The sequence below is a fragment of the Mustela erminea genome, chromosome 8, assembly GCF_009829155.1.
Source record: "Mustela erminea isolate mMusErm1 chromosome 8, mMusErm1.Pri, whole genome shotgun sequence".
Taxonomy (NCBI): Eukaryota; Metazoa; Chordata; class Mammalia; order Carnivora; family Mustelidae; genus Mustela; species Mustela erminea.
Genome location: NC_045621.1, coordinates 13279623 through 13299897, shown reverse-complemented (window position 1 = coordinate 13299897; position 20275 = coordinate 13279623). Strand labels below are relative to the sequence as shown.

Genomic DNA, 20275 nt, shown 5'->3' with positions numbered 1-20275 from the left:
AAGGCAGTGTCATGTTAGCCTTGAATTTGTACCTAATAATAAAGGACTTCGATATCTTTGGTGTACTTTTCCATCTCTTTGATGTATATTCATCTTGGAACAGAAAGTGATGTTTGGGATAAGATTGTATTTCATCAGGATACTTAAATAACTCAAATTTTTAACTTAAAGAGCCAACAATTTTTTTTTTTTACCTGAAACATGTCCTTTGTGGCTTCCAAAATAACTGTAATAGCAATATTAAACCATTAATGTACATCAAGGAAAAACTGTTGTTTTATTTAAGAACTCATAATGTTAACAAATTAGATATTTGTGAAAGTGTGTAAATGGGATGATTATCTAAAATAGCCAGTTAATGTGAATGTCTCCTTGTAGCAAAGCGGAAGGCAACTGTAGCTTTAGACAAACAACAAAAAGACCTCTATGTGACTTTATAGTTCATTGTGTCCTAAGTATATTCTGCTGTAACAAATCAGTTAGTTGTTTTTGATTCTTAACAAATTCTGAACTATGTTAATTAGTGACTGATGGACAGAGATTAAATTAAAACCATCCAAAATCATTTACAATATTTAGGAGTAAATTGAACATATATTTAATATTTTAATGCTTTCTTTTGAAATGTTTATTTTTACTTGAAAGCCCTTGCTCTATAATTTGAAAAAGGTCATGATTCTTTCTGAGCCTCCTTACTTTGAGTTTGTGTGTGTATGTTTTTCTTTAAGGCTTCAACCACTGTGTGTAAAATGTCTGGATGGTAAAGAAGTAATCTATCTGGAGGCAGGTGGTTACCATTCTCTTGCACTTACTGCGAAATCCCAGGTAGGAAAAAATGTCGAAAGCTGATCTTAATTTTGTGGAAGCTTAACATGATCAAATTAGACCTTCATTTATTGAGTCTCTGCTGTGTGTTAGGCAATAATGCCATATCTCATTTGATCTTCCTAATATTTGACATCATTTTGCATTACCTCTGTTTTACAGAGGAAGAAAGTGAGGTTTAGAGAAATTAGGTAACTTGTGTAAAGTTACACATATGATAGGAGGATTGATTGAACACTGGTCTACCTAACGAAGGTTTCTATAATGTGTTCTTATCAAAAAATAGAATTCAAGATTTTCCGGGATATTGATGATTTTTTTTTGTATTGATGAATTTTTATGTTTTTTGATGAAGAAAATCTATGATAAGACACTAAGAAAAGAAAACAAAGGTATTTTTCTTAAAATTGTGGGACTTGAAAGTGACCTCCAGAATCATTTAAAACCACACCATGATAAATTTTATTTATATCATACATCCAAATACATAAAGTAGTTGTTTTAAGTTGGTTTCTTTTCTTTTTTTTTTTTTTAAGATTTTATGTATTTATTTGACAGAGAGAGATCCCAAGTAGGTAGAGAGGCAGGCAGAGAGAGAGAGGAGGAAGCAGGCTCCCTGCTGAGCAGAGAGCCCGATGCGGGACTCGATCCCAGGACCCTGAGATCATGACCTGAGCCGAAGGCAGCGGCTTAACCCACAGAGCCACCCAGGCGCCCCTTTTTAAGGATTTTTATATAATCTCTACAATCAGTGTGGGGCTTGAAATCATAACCCCTAGCTCAGGAGTTGCACACTATGTGGACTGAGCCAGCCAGGTGCTCCTAAGTTGTTCTTAAATGTAGTCCTAATGATTCTTCATCAGTCCCTTCATCTTATTAAAAAAGTCAATAAAGAAATCTAAATCCTTAAATATTTTAAATTTCACATACTAGGCTAGCCAAAATGCTAACATAGCTCAAATAAATAAATGAAAATATTAGGAAAGAAAAGTATAATTTATTGTTATTAACACGATGAATCATTCAAAAGACTTTAAAGTAAGAGGTTAGGAAGACGGTCAGTTACAAAACAAACATGAAAGTTGCTAGCTTTTTATACACATAACGTAAAACAGAAGACATAGGGAAAAAGAAGCTGTTCACAGTGGCAACAAAAGTATTAGGAAAATAAGAATTTTTTTTTTTTTTAAAGATTTTATTTATTTATTTGACAGAGAGAAATCACAAGTAGACGGAGAGGCAGGCAGAGAGAGAGAGAGAGAGGGAAGCAGGCTCCCTGCTGAGCAGAGAGCCCGATGCGGGACTCGATCCCAGGACCCTGAGATCATGACCTGAGCTGAAGGCAGCGGCTTAACCCACTGAGCGACCTAGGCGACCTGATTTTATTTATTTTAAAAGATTTTACTTCTTTTTTTTTTTTTTTTAAAGATTTTATTTATTTATTTGAGAGAGAGACAGTGAGAGAGAACATGAGCGAGGAGTTCAGAGGGAGAAGCAGACTCCCCATGGAGCTGGGAGCCCGATGTGGGACTCTATCCCGGGACTCCAGGATCATGACCTGAGCTGAAGGCAATCATCCAACCAACTGAGCCACCCAGGCGCCCAAGATTTTACTTATTTTAGAGAGAGCCCATGAGCAGGGGGAGGAGCAGGGGGAGAGGGACAAACTCAGTGTAAGCCTGACACAGGCCTTGATCTCACAACTTGTGATCATGACCTGAGCTGAAATCAAGAATTGACTGCTCAATTGACTGAACCACCCAGGCACCCCCTGAAATGTTATTTTTAGGTGGAAAGAATCAATGTTGCAAAAATGCCATTTCCCCCTAGGTCATTAAATATTTCAGTGTAAGATTTACAGCTTGATAAAATGATCCCAAAACTGTTCCAGGAGAATAAATACAGAAGGTAAATCATATAAATTCTGAAAAAGAGGGGCGCCTGGGTGGCTCAGTGGGTTAAGCTGCTGCCTTCAGCTCAGGTCATGATCTCAGGGTCCTGGGATCGAGTCCCGCATCGGGCTCTCTGCTCGGCAGGGAGCCTGCTTCCCTCTCTCTCTCTCTCTCTGCCTGCCTCTCCATCTACTTGTGATTTCTCTCTGTCAAATAAATAAATAAAATCTTAAAAAAAAAAATTCTGAAAAAGAACAGAAAGGAAGGGTGAGAATTTGCCTTATAAAATATACTATCAGGGGCACCTGGGTGGCTCAGTAGTTAAAAGTGGGTTAAAATCTCTACCTTCAGCTCAGGTCATGGTCCTGGGATCCAGCCCCACATCGGGTTCTCTGCTCAGCAGGAAGCCTGCTTCCTCCTCTTTTTCTCTGCCTGCCTCTATGCATACTTGTGATCTCTTGTCTGTCCAATAAATAAATAAAATCTTTAAAAAAATATATACTACCAGACTACAAACAAATGAGTGAGATAGAAATATACCTGTGGACTAGAAATAGACCCAAGTATATATGAGAATTTAGTATATGATAAAAGTGGACATTTTGTATCAGTTGGGGAAATAAGACTGCATATTCAATAAATACTGTTGGAACCATTGGCTTCTTATTTGCAGAAGAAAATTAAGAGAACCACATATTCTACTTCTGGATGGATTAAGGATATAATGTTAAAAAATAAAACCTTACATGTGTAAGAACAAGTTTGGGTGTTTCTTTTTCTTTCTTTCTTTTTTTCCCCCAATAACCTTAGGAGTAGAAAAGGACATGATACCAAAACCAGAAGTTAGAAAGTAAAGATATGTTTGTCTACCTAATAATTCAACGCTCCTAAATAGCAAAACTGCTACACACAAAATTAAAATACATAACAAACTGGGAAAAAACTTTTGTGATATATGTGATAAAGTGTTACTGCTAAAGATACAAAAGAAAAATTGTCAAAGGGTGCTTCTATTCAATTCATAAAAGAGCTAGAAATGACCAGTAATGAATGAAAAGATGGTCAGCCACTTAGCAGACAAATATAAATGAAAACAACAGTAAAATATTTTCTCACTTACCAGATGAGCAAAGATCCCATTTAATAGTGGGTGCTGGTGAGGGTGGAAGGAAACCCAGAGTGCTGGCAGGAATGTACATTGGAGCTTGCTAGAAAACAGTTTGTCGGTATGTATCAAAAATCAGAATGTACAGGTTCATGGACCCAGAGTTCTTTGCCTAGGAATTTATTCTAAGATATGCAAATATGTATATTCAAGGATTTTTAATATTTTTATTAAAGAATTAGAAATTATAAACAAATATGGTTACTTTATTAGGTATTTTATTAAACTACACCTGCAGGGTTCTGCATAGTTATTCTAAATGATGTTGTAGGTTGGGGCGCCTGGGTGGTTCAGTTGGTTAATCGTCTGACTCCATTTCAGCTCAGGTCATGATGTCAGGGTTGTGAGATTGGACCCTGCCTCTGGCTCTGCACTTGGTGCTGAGTCTGCTTGAGATTCTCTTTCTCTCTTCTTCTGCACCTCCCCCTGCTCCTATGCTCTGTCTTTCATAAATAAAGAAAAAGAAAGAAAGAAAGAAAGTTGTAGCTCGATACTTACTGAAAAATGTCAAGGAAGAGCATTAAGGAAAAACATCAGGTTGCAAAACAGCATTGTGTTTTGTGTCTACGTTATATACCATAAACATTAAAATTTCTAGAAGTATGTATGTGAGTGTGTTCCCAAAACAAAATAGCAGTTGTCTCTAAGTGGTCAGTTCATCAACTGTTTCCGACTTCTTTTTGTTTCTTTGTTCTGTGACAGTCTTGTACAGTGACAATGAATAGAGAAACCAAACCATTTGCATAAACATGGTCACTGTCATCTAGTTTCTTTTGTCTGTAATGGAGCATAGGTACTTGTGTACCTTATACATAACTCTTCGATAACTCTTTGAGTATGAAAAGGTGTTCTAGTGATTTCACTGTACTCCTGTCTACAGAAAAAGAATCATGATTAATTTTTCTTTATAGCATTTACCTTTTTTATCACCTTCTTTGTAAGAGGCAGTGTAGGATAATTCCTGGGATGATTATAAGCTTGGCCGCTTATAAATTTGTGACTCCTCTGAGCCAGTTTCCTTATCTGTAAAGAAAGGATTGTCTTGAGAATTAAACATTAATTAATACAAACAAAGTGTCAACAACAATGCTGGGCTGGTAGTAAACACCTGAGAAATGATAGTTTTTGTTAACCCTTGGACTCTATCTATGTACTGTTTGCTCATTATCTCTGGCCTTGTTTAAAGATGAATTTTTTAAGTATTTTAAAGAATGTAAGTGATATGTGTATAACTATTAGGAGTGTGTGTGTGTGTGTGTGTGTGTGTTTATACATACACACATATATACACGTATATATGGATATGTTGTTATAGACATTCAGAAATGACATGTAGTCAGATTCACAACTCTTACCACATTTCTATGATTTTGTAATAGGTTTACTCCTGGGGAAGCAATACCTTTGGTCAGCTTGGGCATTATGATTTTCCAACAACAGTTCCTCGTCTTGCAAAGGTACTTTTGGGAACTTGGTGATTTTTATAGCAACTTATTTCAGAATTCTAAGTTATAGCACTTTATATATCTCCATTTTGTGCTTGAAAAATTAGTAGCATCCTGTATTTGTGACCTAAATTCATTTTGGTATACTTAAAATTTTTTTTTTTATAAAAAAAGCCATGAAGCCCCTTATTTTCAAGTTAAATTTTTTTTAATAACATGTTTATATTTCTTTTGTTCTTAGCTTCTATTGTTCATTGAATATTCATATTCCTTTTTATATAACATTATTTGTTGGTGGTATTTTGTGGGGGCGGGGGCTTTTGTTGTTTTTTTTTTTTACATATGTAGTCCTAGTAGTAAAACTTTTTTGTAAATCTTTTCATTTTCTATAGTGAAGCTAAAAGTATAGATGATTTCTTCACTGTTGTATAAATTGCTTTTGGTTTACGCAGTGCTATTCAGAGGTTGGTAACTTCTGGTCCCTTTGATGCAATTCTAGAGGACTGTTTATCAATCTTTTTTTCTTCTCCAAAACCATGTGGAAATACTAAATTTTCATCAATGGTGTTGACTCCTTATATGGGATTTGTTTTTTTGGAGGGTAGAGGGCGGGGAGTTATACATGGCAGCAGCCTAACAGAATGAGATATGGAGCTCATCCTTTTGTAGTTTGATTCTGCTATCAGCCCAGCCCAAGACATGCTCCCTCTACTGAGAGCAGCAGAGACAAAAAGGGTGGTTATGTCAAGTTCAGGAGCACAATTGACATATAAACTTCAGATAATATATATTACAGTTATACATGTTTTCAGGGTACACTGTGATCCATTGCTTCATAAGACTTAAATGTGCTGCCTTTCCTTCCAGGGAACTTCATTTCCCCGAGAGGAAAAGACTTAGATAAAACATTAGGCAACAGTTATTACTTTCTAGTTCCAATCTTAAATATTTATTTTCACTATAGAGCATTTCAGTGGTAAGCTATTCAACTACTGATATTATATAACAAAAAAATGTGGTAGATCATTGTTCCTTGTTTTTCACTTCAATGAAATAGATTGTACATTTATTCTTACCAAGGAAAGTTCTGTAATAGGATGGAGGCCCTGGAAATCAAGTTTTTATGTGACTCTGTACAGTCAGACTAGAGAGAATAAGATTTTAGTTTCATTACTCATTAACTGTACAGATAAAAATTACAGCATCAGGATTTTTTTTTTTTATTTGTGGGAAGGATGAGAGAAACATTCTGATGTCATTTTAATTAATCTGTGAAATAAAAGTCAAAGTAGAAGGAGATCTGAATTAGTTTTGATTAGAGACTAGTAAGAAGACTTTTGTCTCCTGCAAAAATTGTAATCCATTCCTTACAGAATTAACAGGAAGCCAGTTATTTGGAGAGCCTGAATTTGAGAAGATAATGTCATGCCAGAAGCTATGAAGTAGTGGAGACATGTGCACACACTCACACAGTCATCCAATCACCTAGGATTTGGAGCCTGTCTAGACACAAAGAATCAGACAGATAAGAGGGTTTTTGCTTATCAGTATTGAAGTCACAGCTAAAGCTGGGGCTGGTGGTTGGGGCAGGAGTTTTCATAGCAGAATACTTTCTTCAAGTGAAATCTTCTGTGTAATCCCATACACAAAATGGATAAAGCTAGAACTACTTTAGTTGAAGGATGGAGGGGGATGGGGCAGAGCCCTGACACCTGCCTTTCCATGGGGCCTCCTGAATCACCACGTGGAATCCTGAGAGGATTGAAAACCATTGGTTTAAGGCAGTGGCTCTTAAACTTTTGCACACATCAGTGTCAAACCAGATGGCTTTACCCCAAGTAGCTCTGTGGCTTGAGAGTTCGCATTTCTGACATGTTGTAGGTGTTTGCTGCTACAAAGACTGCTTGTTGAGAACCTCTGATTTGGGGATCCCTGTAGATGGGCTTCGAGGGGGCCTTGCCTGTTTCAACAGCCTGGGAGTTGGTACAGTGAAGTCACATCAGAGAGGTAGTGAATTCCAAGTGGGACAACTAAATTTTAGCGCGCAAGAGTCTAGTTGGCTAGAATGCAGTTGTGCCTTGTTAGAATTTATTTCTTTTTGATTTTTGTACACACAGTTGGATATGAATGGACAAAGGTGTGTCCTAGCTGTCAGAATAGGGCTCTAGAAGTTTCTGCGGCTCCTAATTGTAGTATAGCCTAAGTCTTAAGTCTTATAGAGACTTCCAAAAATAACTGTTAAAAATTAGATCTACAGTTTCTCCTTTTTAAATCCTAGTTTTTCAGATTTTTATAAAAACAATCCAGTTCTGAATTTAAAAGCTGAACACAGGATTCCTTCTTATCTATGCGTGGGTGCTGGGGTTGATAGGGCACATTCGTGGATGAGTTTTGCCAGTAGAGATGTTAGTGACTGTGCAACCACATCTGTTTAACCCAGCGTTTCCGTTCTGGTGGATCTGAATTTCTGTTTAATTTATTCTTTCATCTTGGACAGATGGTATCTTGCTGTCATTACAGGTGAACAGTGAAAATGGAGTTTGGAGCGTAGCTGCAGGCCAGGATTATTCCCTGTTTTTAGTGGATACAGAAGATTTCCAGCCTGGGTTATATTACAGTGGCCGACAGGACCCTGCAGAAGGTGACAGCCTTCCAGAGAATCACAGTGGTACTAAGACTCCAGTACTTCTCTCCTGTAGTAAGGTGAACGGGCATTGGATCCTAAGGCCTTCCGTAACACATGAGCAGTCTTTTTGTTTGGTTATTATTTGTATATATGCCTGTTATGACTTGTCTTTGTCTACTGGATTTAAAATGGCAAACCCTGCCCACCCCCCTTTTCACCTTACCTCCTCTTCCTGACTGACTTCTCTCCACAGTGCGTGTCACCATCAAGTACACTATATAATTTACTTTTTTTGGTCTATTTTTCTGCCCTCAACTATAAGATTCTGAAGAGTAGAGATTTTAGGTGCTCCCATTCACTGCTGTATCCTTATAGCAAGTACTTTACAAATACTCATTGAACTAACACCCTCATGTAGGAATATTAAAAAGTACATTTCACAATGAAGTTTCCTAACTATGTTCATGGAGCCCTCAGAGGTGAATTAGAATAGAAATGCAGTAGATGAGGTTTTTTAATTTTGTTTTATTTGCCAAAGATTTTATTTATTTGAGAGAGAGAGTGTGTGTAGTGGGTTTGGCGGGGAGAGGCAGAGGGAAAGGGAGAAGCAGACTCCTCGCTGAGCAGGGAGCCCCACAGAGGGCTCGATTCCAGACCCTGAGATCATGACCTGAGCTGAAGACAGATGTTTTACTGACTGAGCCACCCAGGCATCCCTGGAGTGGATGAGGTTTTAATTGTAAATGGGAAGTAAAAATGACATAGACCCGAGGTGGGCTCATGGCAGACCTGACAGGCCACCAGCTGTGCTTCTCTCCTCTGTTAACTTGTTTTATTTACTGCTATTTACTCTCTTCTTTTTCATTTGTTGATTTGTATTTCTTTGCTTTCCTACTTCCTATCTCTTTTTCATGAACCTAAAATGACTGGCCTGTTCCTGGTTTTCTTTTTTTCTCATTAAAGTAACTCATATCCCCAAAGTGCCATGATTTACCTTCAAAGCTAGTACATTCTGGATTTCTTATTCTTACTGGATAATACAGTCTATGGATTTTTTTTTAATCTTTCATATTTGTTTTTCTGGGTAAATGCATAAGCTATGAATGTATAGGGACAAAGTATTTCTTGGTAAAGGCAACACTGGCCAAGATTTGGCTGCTGACCTATACTCAGGCTGTTGTTTCCGATGTACTCTACTCTTCGTAGCTGTTGGCCCTTGCTCCACATTCCCCATGAAAGATCCCACAGTCCAGATAAATGAAGAAATACGCTGGTGAGAGGAGTGAGGCTTTAGTATGTATCATCAGTTACCATGGATATTAGTCTGCGTGGTCTGCAGCTTGGTTTCCTGGGTTTATAGTGATCTGTGTATACACTGATTATTTTTGTCAAGTGGTATAGTGGATAAATGACAAAAAGTCCCTTTTAAAGAAAATTCCTTTATGGTGCACTTTTAAGGGACAAGATAATTTCTAGACCCTTGATGTTCCAGTACACAGTATAGAGATCCTCTCTGCTGTCATTTAACCTATTTCACAAAAAAGGATCCTGAGACATGTATCTCTCTCGTTTGGATCTTTGTATATTTAGGGTGTCTGTGGTTCTAAATACATGTAATATGAAATAAAAGATACTGTGGCAATAAAAGTATAGATATATGTGGTAATACATAGGTCCAGATACACATATATAATAATGTTGTACTGGTAAACCAGCTCTAAAAAAAGACAAAACAAAACAAATAAGTCCCGATCTGTAGTGTTTGCCATTTTGGGGGGGTAATTTTACTATTGCCAGTTTCAAGCTACGGGTGATTTAATAACTAACTTGCGAAATTCTTGAATGTAAATATTCCATTTGGTTTCTGCCAGCTGATATGAGCCAGTTTTAGCACCCAGATTACTGCTAGTACATTATATTCTATCTTTAATCTTTTTCTCCTCCTCTGTTTCAGCTCGGATATATAAGCAGAGTGACAGCAGGGAAAGATCGCTATCTAGCTTTGGTGGACAAAAATGTTATGGGATATATTGCCAGTCTCCATGAGTTGGCTACTACGGAAAGACGATTCTATTCAAAACTAAGTGACATCAAATCTCAGATTCTCAGGCCTCTTCTCAGTTTAGGTAAGTAGAACCTCCCCCCACCCCCTCAGTTATCAGGACTCTTTATCTGTTCTTCCTGTAGCACAAATTAAAAAAAAAAAACTTGAGTTAGGGTTTCTTTCTTTCCATTCTCTTAATTTTGTACACAGGCTGTCAACCACATACAAACTGTTTCCACTTTGCCAGGAGCCCAGCTGCCCCTGAGTGTTCTACCACTCCCAGAGCTCTTTTTCCCCTGTGGAAATAGGAAGTGGAGCTTTCCAGAATATTCATGGTAGAGAAGCAGAAACAGCTTTGGGAAAGTTGATCTAGGAGCTAGACTTCAAAACAGCACTTCTGGCCCCACTAGTTCTAAGAGATCTTATGTTGTACTACCTGACTTTTTCATTTTCTTGGTTGTAGTTCTTAGAATTACATCAAGTGGAGATTCATCTGGATTTACAAGTAGTCTCTTAAACTGTGGACGAGAGTGGTCAGGGTCTTACCCAACATTACCGTGAACTGGTTAAATCCGATTCCTTTCATTAGCTGCAGTCAACAGAGAGGAGGGATTGAAGATGAAGCGATAATACAGGGGAATTGCAGTAGTTCTAGAGGGGTCTGCTGTCAGGGTACACTAGCTCCCTGGGTCTCCAGGAGGTTAGAAAGGCATACAGATGGAAGTGGGAGAAATGACTTTTGAAGATCAGAGTTCACTTTTTTCAAGAATTTTTGTAGGTTTGGCCTTGCGCGTAGAAAACGGAGAGGAAGTTTTTCTCTCTTTCCTGCACTCTGTGGCCCCTGTGAGGGCCCTGTGAGGACCTGGAATTCAAATCAATACTGTAGTGCTTAAATTCTGCCTTGTTTAGTATATCAGTTTTTCCACGTTAAGTTTGCACTGGCTTGTGTGGGTCAGCCCATTTTTACAATGGGAAAACACTTATTTTTTCAAATAAGTAATTTATAGTCTTTCAGAATGTGACCTTTGTAAGTTAGGGTCTGTCTGCATTTTAAAATTTCTTTATTTTATTTTATCTTATTTATTTTTTTATAGCTTTTTTTTTTTTTTTTTTTTAAAGTAATCTCTACACCCAACGTGGGGCTCAAACTCATGACTTGGAGATCAAGGTTTGCATGCTCTGACTGAGCCTGTCAGGCATCCTAGGTAGTTTCAGTTTTTATTCTGTTTTGCCTTTTTTAAATGTAGAGTGCCTCTTCTATAAATTCTCTTCCAGTGGGTGGGCATAACAGCACAGGAGATTGGCAGGGGAAAAGCAGCTGTCCCAGCTGGAAGCTTCTGGATTGCTCTGAAAGAAAAGTGAGACTGTCCTTTTCCCTGTCCTGATTCGTGATTTTTATGTTCTTCTTGCCTCATCTGCTCATCAGCCTCACTGCTTAGAGAGAAGTCCTGGAAATTAGGAACTTTGGACTGGGAAAAAGCACATAATCCCCTGGCACCCTCTATAAAGTTCAGAGCAACCTGGTCAGTCTGATTTGGGGATTGCCCTCTCTTCACTCAAGTGTTGGGCTTGTCCAAGGGTCAGTAGAGCAGAAGTCAGTACAAAAAGTTGAAAATGTAACTAAAAAAGGGCACTGAGTTCCTGGCTGTCACTTACCAGTTGTGTGAAATCAGATAGCTCACTTCCTTCTCCCCAGCTTCAGATTACTTATCTTCAAAATGGGAGGAGAGTGAGATTTGCCCAGCGGTTCTCATGTTCGGCCTACTGAGTCAGAAGCTATGGGAACCCTGTGCCTGTGTTCGTAACAAGTTTCTCAAGTGACTGGATTCTCTGGTCTCTGAAGCTCCTTCAGCATTGTGATGATTTGATTTCCACAGCTGAGAGTACATCTCAGCTTGTTAAGTATTTTTAGAAAAGGGCGATTCGTCATCTTGATCTTGAGAAGGTGTTCACAGTCATGAGTCTTCAGGTTGTGTCATCATCATCATCACTGTGTTACAGAAAATTTGGGCACCGCAAGCACAGTCCAGCTGTTGCAGGAGGTGGCAAGCCGTTTCAGCAAGCTGTGTTACCTGATCGGTCAGCACGGAGCCTCACTGAGCAACTTCCTCCATGGGATAAAGGAAGCCCGGAGTTTGGTCATTCTGAAGCATGCAAGTCTCTTCTTGGATAGTTATACAGAGCAAGTATCCAGTCCCGTGTCATGTTCAATCTCTGCAGGGTTATTCTGCCAAGGAGAACAGCTCCTTAATCAGAAGAGACTAGATTAGGGACAGGGATATAAGGTAATAGAAATTGCAAAGCAGTATTTTAATCTTAAGCCAACTATAGTTCTGCATTGCTAAAGTTTCAGTTTTCTTTAAATGGAAAAAAGGTTGAAAAATAATGAATTACATTTCTTTTTGTAGTCTAGCAGAATGATTGATAGTGTTTAATTTAGAATGAAATATTCCTAGCGCATCAGTCTCATAGAATGAAATATTCTTTTTTTTTTTTTTTTTTTTTTAAAGATTTATTTATTTATTTATTTGATAGACAGAGAGCACAAGTAGGCAGAGAGGCAGGCAGAGAGAGAGGGGGAAGCAGGCCCCCTGCTGAGCAGAGAGCCCGATGCGGGGCTCGATCCCAGGACCCCGAGATCATGACCTGAGCTGAAGGCAGAGGCTTAAACCGCTGAGCCACCCAGGCGCCCCTAGAATGAAATATTCTTAATTTACATAAAATATACTATAATAAATATGGTTCTATACTATAATAAATATGGTTCTTTAGAGAGCAATTTCGCTTACTTTAGTAAATTATGATAAAATTAGAAGAAATAAGTAACTAAACTATTCTAAGACCAACTGCTAATGGTAAATATGGAGTTGTTCCAGTGTCTCTTTTATTGTTGTGTAAATGGAGGGTTTAAAGAGACCATACTATCTTCAAAATAAGGATATTTCCTTAATAAAATCTAGCATAAGTTATCCAAGATTCTTTTAATTTTTTCAAATAAAATATCCTAAGTGTATTTGAAGATTTAAAAATTATCACTTTTTCTTCATTTATTCTTTGCCATTTTGATGTGAGGCCTAATTTGTTATTTTAATGCATATTAAAATGACATCAGTGCTGTTGATCTGAAGTGACAGTTTTATTCTTTATTAGTACCTCATCCATTTAGCAAGTATGGACCGAGCACCCACTAAGTGCCAGGCACTTTGTTGCTCTCTAAGATCACACAGCCACAGCCAGGAGCCAGTGAAAAGGAGTTCATGTTCTGTTGGTGTTTTGTTTAGGTTATTTTTAATATTAGTGATGATGTCTATTACCAAAAATTATACAAATAAGAATAGTCAAAAAGATACTTAAAGTTGCCTGCAATTCTACCACCAGAAATAACCATTGTTAATTTTAGTGTACTTCCTTTCAGATTTATGCATATATATGTGGAGAGCTGCTTGTGATTTTAATTGTAAGCAATATTGAATATATTTGAAGATATTGTCTGAGAGGAAGTAGCCTAGTTGCAGTCTCTTGTATTCTTTCAGGCATGAAAAATAACATAAATTGATACCAGTGTACTTTTTATTTTGGCGGGTGGGAAGAGGGAGAGAGAGAATCTTAAGCAGACTCCAGTGCAGGGCTCAGTCTCCTGACCCTGAGATCATGACCTGAGCCAAAACCAAGAGTCAGATGCTTAACTGGCTGAGCCTCTCAGGCACCCCCAATTTACTTTTTTAAAATAGATTTTGTTTGCATGAGGGTTTCAGCTTTTGCTATTGTAGTTCTTTTTTGTCTTATTTATCTCAATTTTTTAAAAAATTTCTTGTTCTCTGATACTTCAGGACTTAGAGATGCTTTTATTTTGATACATTGAACTATCTTTTAATGTAATTTATTCATATAGATGAGGCAAGTAAAAAAATCTTGATTTGTTTATGAGTTTTTAAAAAATTTATTTAAATATTTTATTTATTTATTTGACAGACAGTGAGAGCAGGAACACAAGCAGGGGAAGTGGGAGAGGGAGAAGCAGGCTTCCTGCTGAGCAGGGAGCCCAGTATAGGGCTCGATCCTAGGACCCTGGCCGGGATCACGACCTGAGCCACCCCGGTGCCACTTACGAATTTTAGAAGTTACTTTTAATTGTGGTAAAACACACATAACATTTAATTTATCATCAGGACCCCCCACTTTTTTTTTTTTTAAAGATTTTTCATTTATTTGAGAGAGAGAGAGAGAGAACATGAGTGGGGGTGGGCAGAGGAAGAGGGAGAAGCAGACTCCCCGGGAGCCTGATGCGGGGCTGGGTCCCAGAACCCGGAGATCATCACCTGAGCTGAAGGCAGACACTTAACCTGATGAGCCACAGAGGCTCCCCACATCAAGATCATTTTTAAGTGTAAGGTACCTTGGGTTATTTTGAATAGGAATTTGCCTTCTCTTGAAATCCATTGATTCCATTTTGCCATTCTGAGAGTATGGTAGAAATGTACATGCATCAAACAGTGTATCAAGACATTCTGTAACAGTAGATCAAAACTTAACTGACATTTTCTAATAGTTTCACTTGAGCTCTTTTAACATATTTTCTTCTCTTCTCTCATTTATTTCTGAAGACTTAATTTTCATTAAAAATCAACTCTTTTAATTATATTTTCTCAAGTTTGTTAAGTTAGCAAAGTAAAGGAGTGCTTGGTGGCTCAGTTGTTAAAGCATCTGCTTTCCACTCAGGTTATGATCCCAGGGTCCTGGATCGAGCCCTGCATCAGGCTCCCTGCTTCACGGGGAGCCTGCTTCTCCCTCTCCACCTGCTTTGCTGCTCCCTCTGCTGGGTACGCTTGCTTACTTTCTCTCTCTCTCTGTCAAATAAATTTAAAAAATCTATGAAGCAAATCCTAGCGTCTTCTGCATAATTTTAGTTGTATTTTAAATTCACAATTATATTAACATCTTTACTAAAATGTTTTTTTCCCCTCCTCATTATTGTGATTATCACATAATCTGCCCTTCTTTTCAGTCAAGTCCGTTCATGACTGTAATGTTGACATCACAAAAGTTCTGAAAGTTATTGGTGAGACCAAGAAGTACCTGCTCCAGATGCTTGTTATGTAAATTTGTCCTTCAGAATTTTCATTTAACGCTAATGTATGTGTGTTTTCTTTTTTTGCTCAAGGTATTGCACATCTATTACAAATTTCCTGGTTATGGGAGGATTCCAGCTTCTTGCTAAGCCTGCCATGTAAGCAAATACATTACCTTCCAATTACCATTCTAACAAACAAAGATCGTATTTTATAGTGTTCTGTGTTTTTGAGTGCCCAGGAAAAGTTTTGGCATAATCATTTTATCAAATGAATCGAAGTGTAGACTTTCACTAACTCTTACAAAAGACAGGTATTATTAGCCCCTGATTATCACTGGAAGTCATATGGTATTGACAAAACAGAATCTGGGTCCTTCTTTATTATCCCTGAGACGGTGGACAACTCTCTTAACCAAATTGAGCCTAATTTTTTTCATCTGAAAAATGGAAATGTTTTTTCCCCTGCTTGTGAGTAACAAATAATGTATGTGATGGTATAGAGAAAAACACAAAGTGTTACACAAATATAAAGATTTTGCATTTAGCTTCTGGGTAATAAATCTAAAAGGCCCCTTACATGAGGCTAATCATTCTGAACAATGTAGATTCTTAACTAGAATTAAAATTAACCTAGAGACAAAAGCAAGTTTAAAAAATTCAGTTATATTTTAGAAGTCAGTATATCAAATATGTACTCACAACCCAGATTTAATAGATGTTAATATCTTGCCATGTTTGCCTTTAATCTTATATCCTAACATAGTAATAACACCCTGTCTTACTTCTGATCTTCAAGGAAAATAATTTTAGTATTTCCTCATTAAAGATGATTGCCTCATGGGGCACCTGGGTGGCTCAGTGGGTTGAGCCTCTGCCTTCGGCTCGGGTCATGATCTCGGGGTCCTGGGATCGAGCCCCACATTGGGCTCTTTGCTTAGCGGGGAGCCTGCTTCCACCTCTCTCTCTGCCTGCCTCTCTGCCTGCTTGTGATCTATGTCTGTCAAATAGATAAATAAAACCTTTAAAAAAAAAAAAAAAAGATGATTGCCTTAGGTTTTTGGTAAATATCATTTCTAGTGTTACAGGTCTCCTTTCTTAAAGGAAGGGGGGAGCATTCCTTTCCATTCCTGAAAGTTGAAGAGCAATAGATTTTTTTTAATGTAAACATCCTTGAGTTCCCAAGATAAATTCAGTGATCTGCCTGTATTAGTTTTTCAGTACATTGCTGGATTCAATTTGCTGATACTTAAGATTTTGCATCTATATGAATGTGAGGTTTTCCTTTTCTTTTTTTTATTTTTTTATTTTTTTTTGAGGTTTTCCTTTTCTGAACTTGAAGTTTTGGTAAGAAGATTGCACTAGCCGTTATAAAGTGGGTGTGGGAACTTTGTTTTTCTGGAATAGTTTGTATGAGATAGAGAATATCTGTACTTTGAGATTTTGTAGAATTCATCTGTAAAAACATATGGCTTCTTGGGGGCATTTCTTTCTTTTTTTTTTTTTTTAAGATTTATTTATTTATTTATTTGACAGAGAGATCACAAGTAGGCAGAGAGGCAGGCAGAGAGAGAGGAGGAAGCAGGCTCCCTGCTGAGCAGAGAGCCCGATGTGGGACTCGATCCCAGGACCCTGAGATCATGACCTGAGCCGAAGGCAGCGGCTTAACCCACTGAGCCACCCAGGCGCCTTGGGGGCATTTCTAAAGGGAGTTTTTAAACTACTGACTTAATTTCTTGGATGAATAGATCTGTTCAGGACTTTATTTTTTCTTGTGGCTTTAATTATTTATATTTTTCTGGAAAATTATTGCATCCAAGCTTTCAAATTTATTGGTATAATATTGCTACCATTTTCTTAAGATGTTTTTACCTCCATAATAACTGCAATTTTATCCCCTATTTTTCATTCTTCTTATTTGAGTCTTTTTTCTTTTTATCTTAGTTTTGTCAGCAGTTTACCCTCTTTAATTTTCTTTTCAAAGATTAAGCTTTAGTTACTTCTTTCTTTGTTTTCTATTCCATTAATTTCTCCCTTTTTAAAAAATTTTATTTATCTGAGAGAGAGAGCAAGCTCAAGTGGGTGGAGGGCAGAGGGATAAGCAGACTCCCTGCTGAGTGCGGAGCCTTACACGGCTCCATCCCACGGCCCTGAGATCGTGACCTGAGCTGGAGGCAGACACTTAATGAACTGAGCCACCCAGGTGCCCCTAATGTGTTAATTTTTGAGTAACACATACAAACCCAGCCATGTAAGGGGAAAGCAGTATTGCCACTATTGGATTAAAACTCCCAAGAGAAGATAAGCTGAACAGTCCCTGGTTCAGGTTTCTTGAGAACACACAAGGCCCTTTTGGGGAAAGTCCATAGGCCAAGGACCTGAGTGAATGCTGAAAAGTAATAGGACTTAAAAGAGTGGGAACATTTCTGGTGTCATACTGGGCATCCAGAAGAAACATGGTCATAGTAGGTATGTGTTCAACATGGGCTATTTCAGGCTCTCGGGAGCAGGTTAAAGCAGAGCTGTTCTGTGGGTTTGAGTGAGTGTCCTTAGCTGATCTCAGCAACAGAATATGTAGGAGGAAGAACATGTAGGAGGAAGGAACATCCATACAAGCCAAATACAAATAATAATCTGGGTCATGTTCCCCAAGGCACCCTCAGATCTCTTAATTGCGTTATAAGACAGTCCACTTTGTGCTGTTGAACTTCTGGGCTCCTGGAAATTATTACGTGTTTTCCATTCCAAGATAATATTTCATAATTTCAGAGCTAAACATTTATTTTTTAGTTCTCTAAGAGATTGTAAAATGATTCATTCTTGCTTATAGTCTTGTGTGACATTGTCTAATATGAAGCCTTGTGGGTAAGAATTGTAATATAATGCTTATAAAGCACTCGGGGTAGTACCTGGCACATAATTATTGCTTTTTAAGGGGCAGATAATAACTACTATTCTGTCCCACTAACTCTTATTTCTTTCACTTCTTTTTTCTTCTTTCACATCTTTTATGTATTTTGGTCTGATCATTGTCTCAGTGGGTTATTGATCAATATTAAAATTTGCAAAAAATTTTAGTAATGAACTTAAATGAAACTAAATATAAAAACTAAATGTTGACTTCAGTTTAAAAGGATTTTGAAGATTTCATCATTGCAGTCTTCACATAGTACTAGCTCTCCTGTTTCCTGTTAATTGTAGTACTGGTACCTACAGCTTTTCATTACTCTCTTGTAATAAATTTGTATTAGGTGTAGGAAAAAAAAAGAAGAAATTTGAAGTATTTTAGTATTTGTGCTGCCAAAGCAAGCACTAAATAGAAGTATTTTAATATTACATGTCAGTTGTGTTGGAGCAAAGAGCTTTGTTTTTCTCCATTATTTCTGTTTAGAACCACTGATTAGAGCAATTAGTCTTGCCATTTATTGCTGTGACTTTTGGCTTGGAAATTAACAGGTAATGGTGTCAGCTGGCCTCCAATTATTCCCTGAAACTGCGGGATGCATGATTCATTTCCTAGAACTCAAGGCGTAGTTTATGATTAACCATCTCTATTATAGAGTTACTATTGCTACCATATGCTGCTTTTCATATGCAAAAATCTATTTTATAGGCAGGGGAAATTCTGTTAATTTTACCTACTTATTTCATTGTATTTATAGTCTACTGTCATAGCACCTAAAAATGTGCATTCTGAAAAAAGTTGTGAAATATATCTATTCAATATCGTGCATATTTCAATACCAAAAAGATTAACTAAATTTCCTTTTTTCCTCTATCTCCAGTGATTTCCTAAATAAAAACCAAGAGCTGTTACAAGATTTATCAGAAGTAAATGATGAGAACACCCAATTGATGGAAATACTGAATACTCTGTTTTTCTTGCCAATCAGACGACTTCATAATTATGCAAAAGTGTTGCTAAAGCTTGCTACTTGTTTTGAAGTGGTAAGCTCCCGTAAATATCTCATTTGAACTCTTGGGAAAGCCGAGGATCATGGTTGTTTGTTTGGATTGTGCTACCCCAAGACCTCAGACTCCACTGATTTACTATTTGTATGTGTCTAATTAAATTTATTTGTCTTTAAGAACATGAAAGAAGAAAGTTTGTAGGTAAATCAAGTTCTCTTTGCTGTTGATTGGGTTTCTTTTCGGAATCTTCCCAAGATTAATTTTATATTCATTTTTTGAAACTGTGTCCAAAGTCGAGACCCAGCTATGCTACTTGCTCAATAGTTGTCGAAGTGTATTGAGTGCATACTAATCCAGGTTGCACAGAGCTCTTTAAAACCCTGGCCTTCTGTGTAATGAGATCCCTGTAAGGCAGTGGAGTTATCCTGGCCAGGACTCAAGATAGACTCACGCCAGGGATTTTGGTCACCTTAGCATATGCTCTGAGAAATCACAGTGTTACAGGACTTTCTCAGAGGTTAAGTGGTCCACTTTCTGTATGAAATGAGTTGAGTAGAGTCCTAGAAAATTAGTACCACTGCAGGATATGGTGTATGTTAAAGCTGGTCCTGAGACATTGACCTTTGAAACTGTACTAAAATGTGTAGTTTCATTTTATTCCCACTCTGAAGTGCTCCAGAGAAACCAGGATGATTCTTGGGTCTCCTGTACCTTAGAATCTTCTAAGTCCCGGAAATTACCTCCTGATCTGGACAAATTGCGTCTCTAGAGTGACCCTCAAAGTGCTGTGGGCTTTTTACATTTGATTCTCCTGTGGTCTCATAGATCCTTTCTTTAGTCTGATTTCAATGTTAACTCAAACTGATGTAGTTTTAACAATGAAGGGTTGAGCTACACCGGTAACCCCCTGAGCTGCTGATGTCATCTCAATGTATCTTCAGTTAATCGAAGATCTTCCCCCTCTAGACCAGCTAAGAACTATTCAGGGGGTCTGGTAAGACAGTTTCCAGTCTGAAGGGTCCTAAATCTGTGTGAAAAAATAGACTCTTTTAGTGTGGCATTCAAGGCTCTTGATAATCTGATACCATCTTTTGTTTCTAGTCTTATCTGGTTTGTTTAGATCCCTGAACATCATACATGTTTTATATTTCCTTCATGAGACACTCTACCCCTATCCTCATTATGGGAAAATTTCAAGGCCTGGGTCAAAAGTCATTTTCTCATGAAAATGAAGCCCTCTCTGACTATACCACATTCCCCCCTCTTCCAGTCTTTGGATTAGTTACTCCTTTCTCTGT

The 20275-nt window shown here is 37.7% G+C and overlaps 1 protein-coding gene across 8 annotated transcripts in view; it reads left to right on the top strand.

Moving 5' to 3' along the window:
* Positions 1 to 20275, top strand: part of ALS2 (alsin Rho guanine nucleotide exchange factor ALS2) — a 73318-nt gene that overhangs the window by 25205 nt on the left and 27838 nt on the right. For 5 of the 8 annotated variants that reach the window (XR_004288466.1, XM_032354447.1, XM_032354446.1 and 2 more), the window contains exons 8-14: positions 729 to 825; positions 5262 to 5339; positions 7848 to 8030; positions 9908 to 10079; positions 11999 to 12179; positions 15159 to 15224; positions 18851 to 19013. Coding sequence is in view for 7 of the 8 variants with exons in the window: in XM_032354447.1 (XP_032210338.1) it covers positions 729 to 825; positions 5262 to 5339; positions 7848 to 8030; positions 9908 to 10079; positions 11999 to 12179; positions 15159 to 15224; positions 18851 to 19013 (940 nt within the window). In the remaining variant the exon portion in view is untranslated. Of the gene's footprint in view, positions 1 to 728; positions 826 to 5261; positions 5340 to 7847; positions 8031 to 9907; positions 10080 to 11998; positions 12283 to 15158; positions 15225 to 18850; positions 19014 to 20275 lie in introns of those variants that run through there. The other 3 variants (XM_032354445.1, XM_032354448.1, XM_032354449.1) reach the window with 3 other exon arrangements.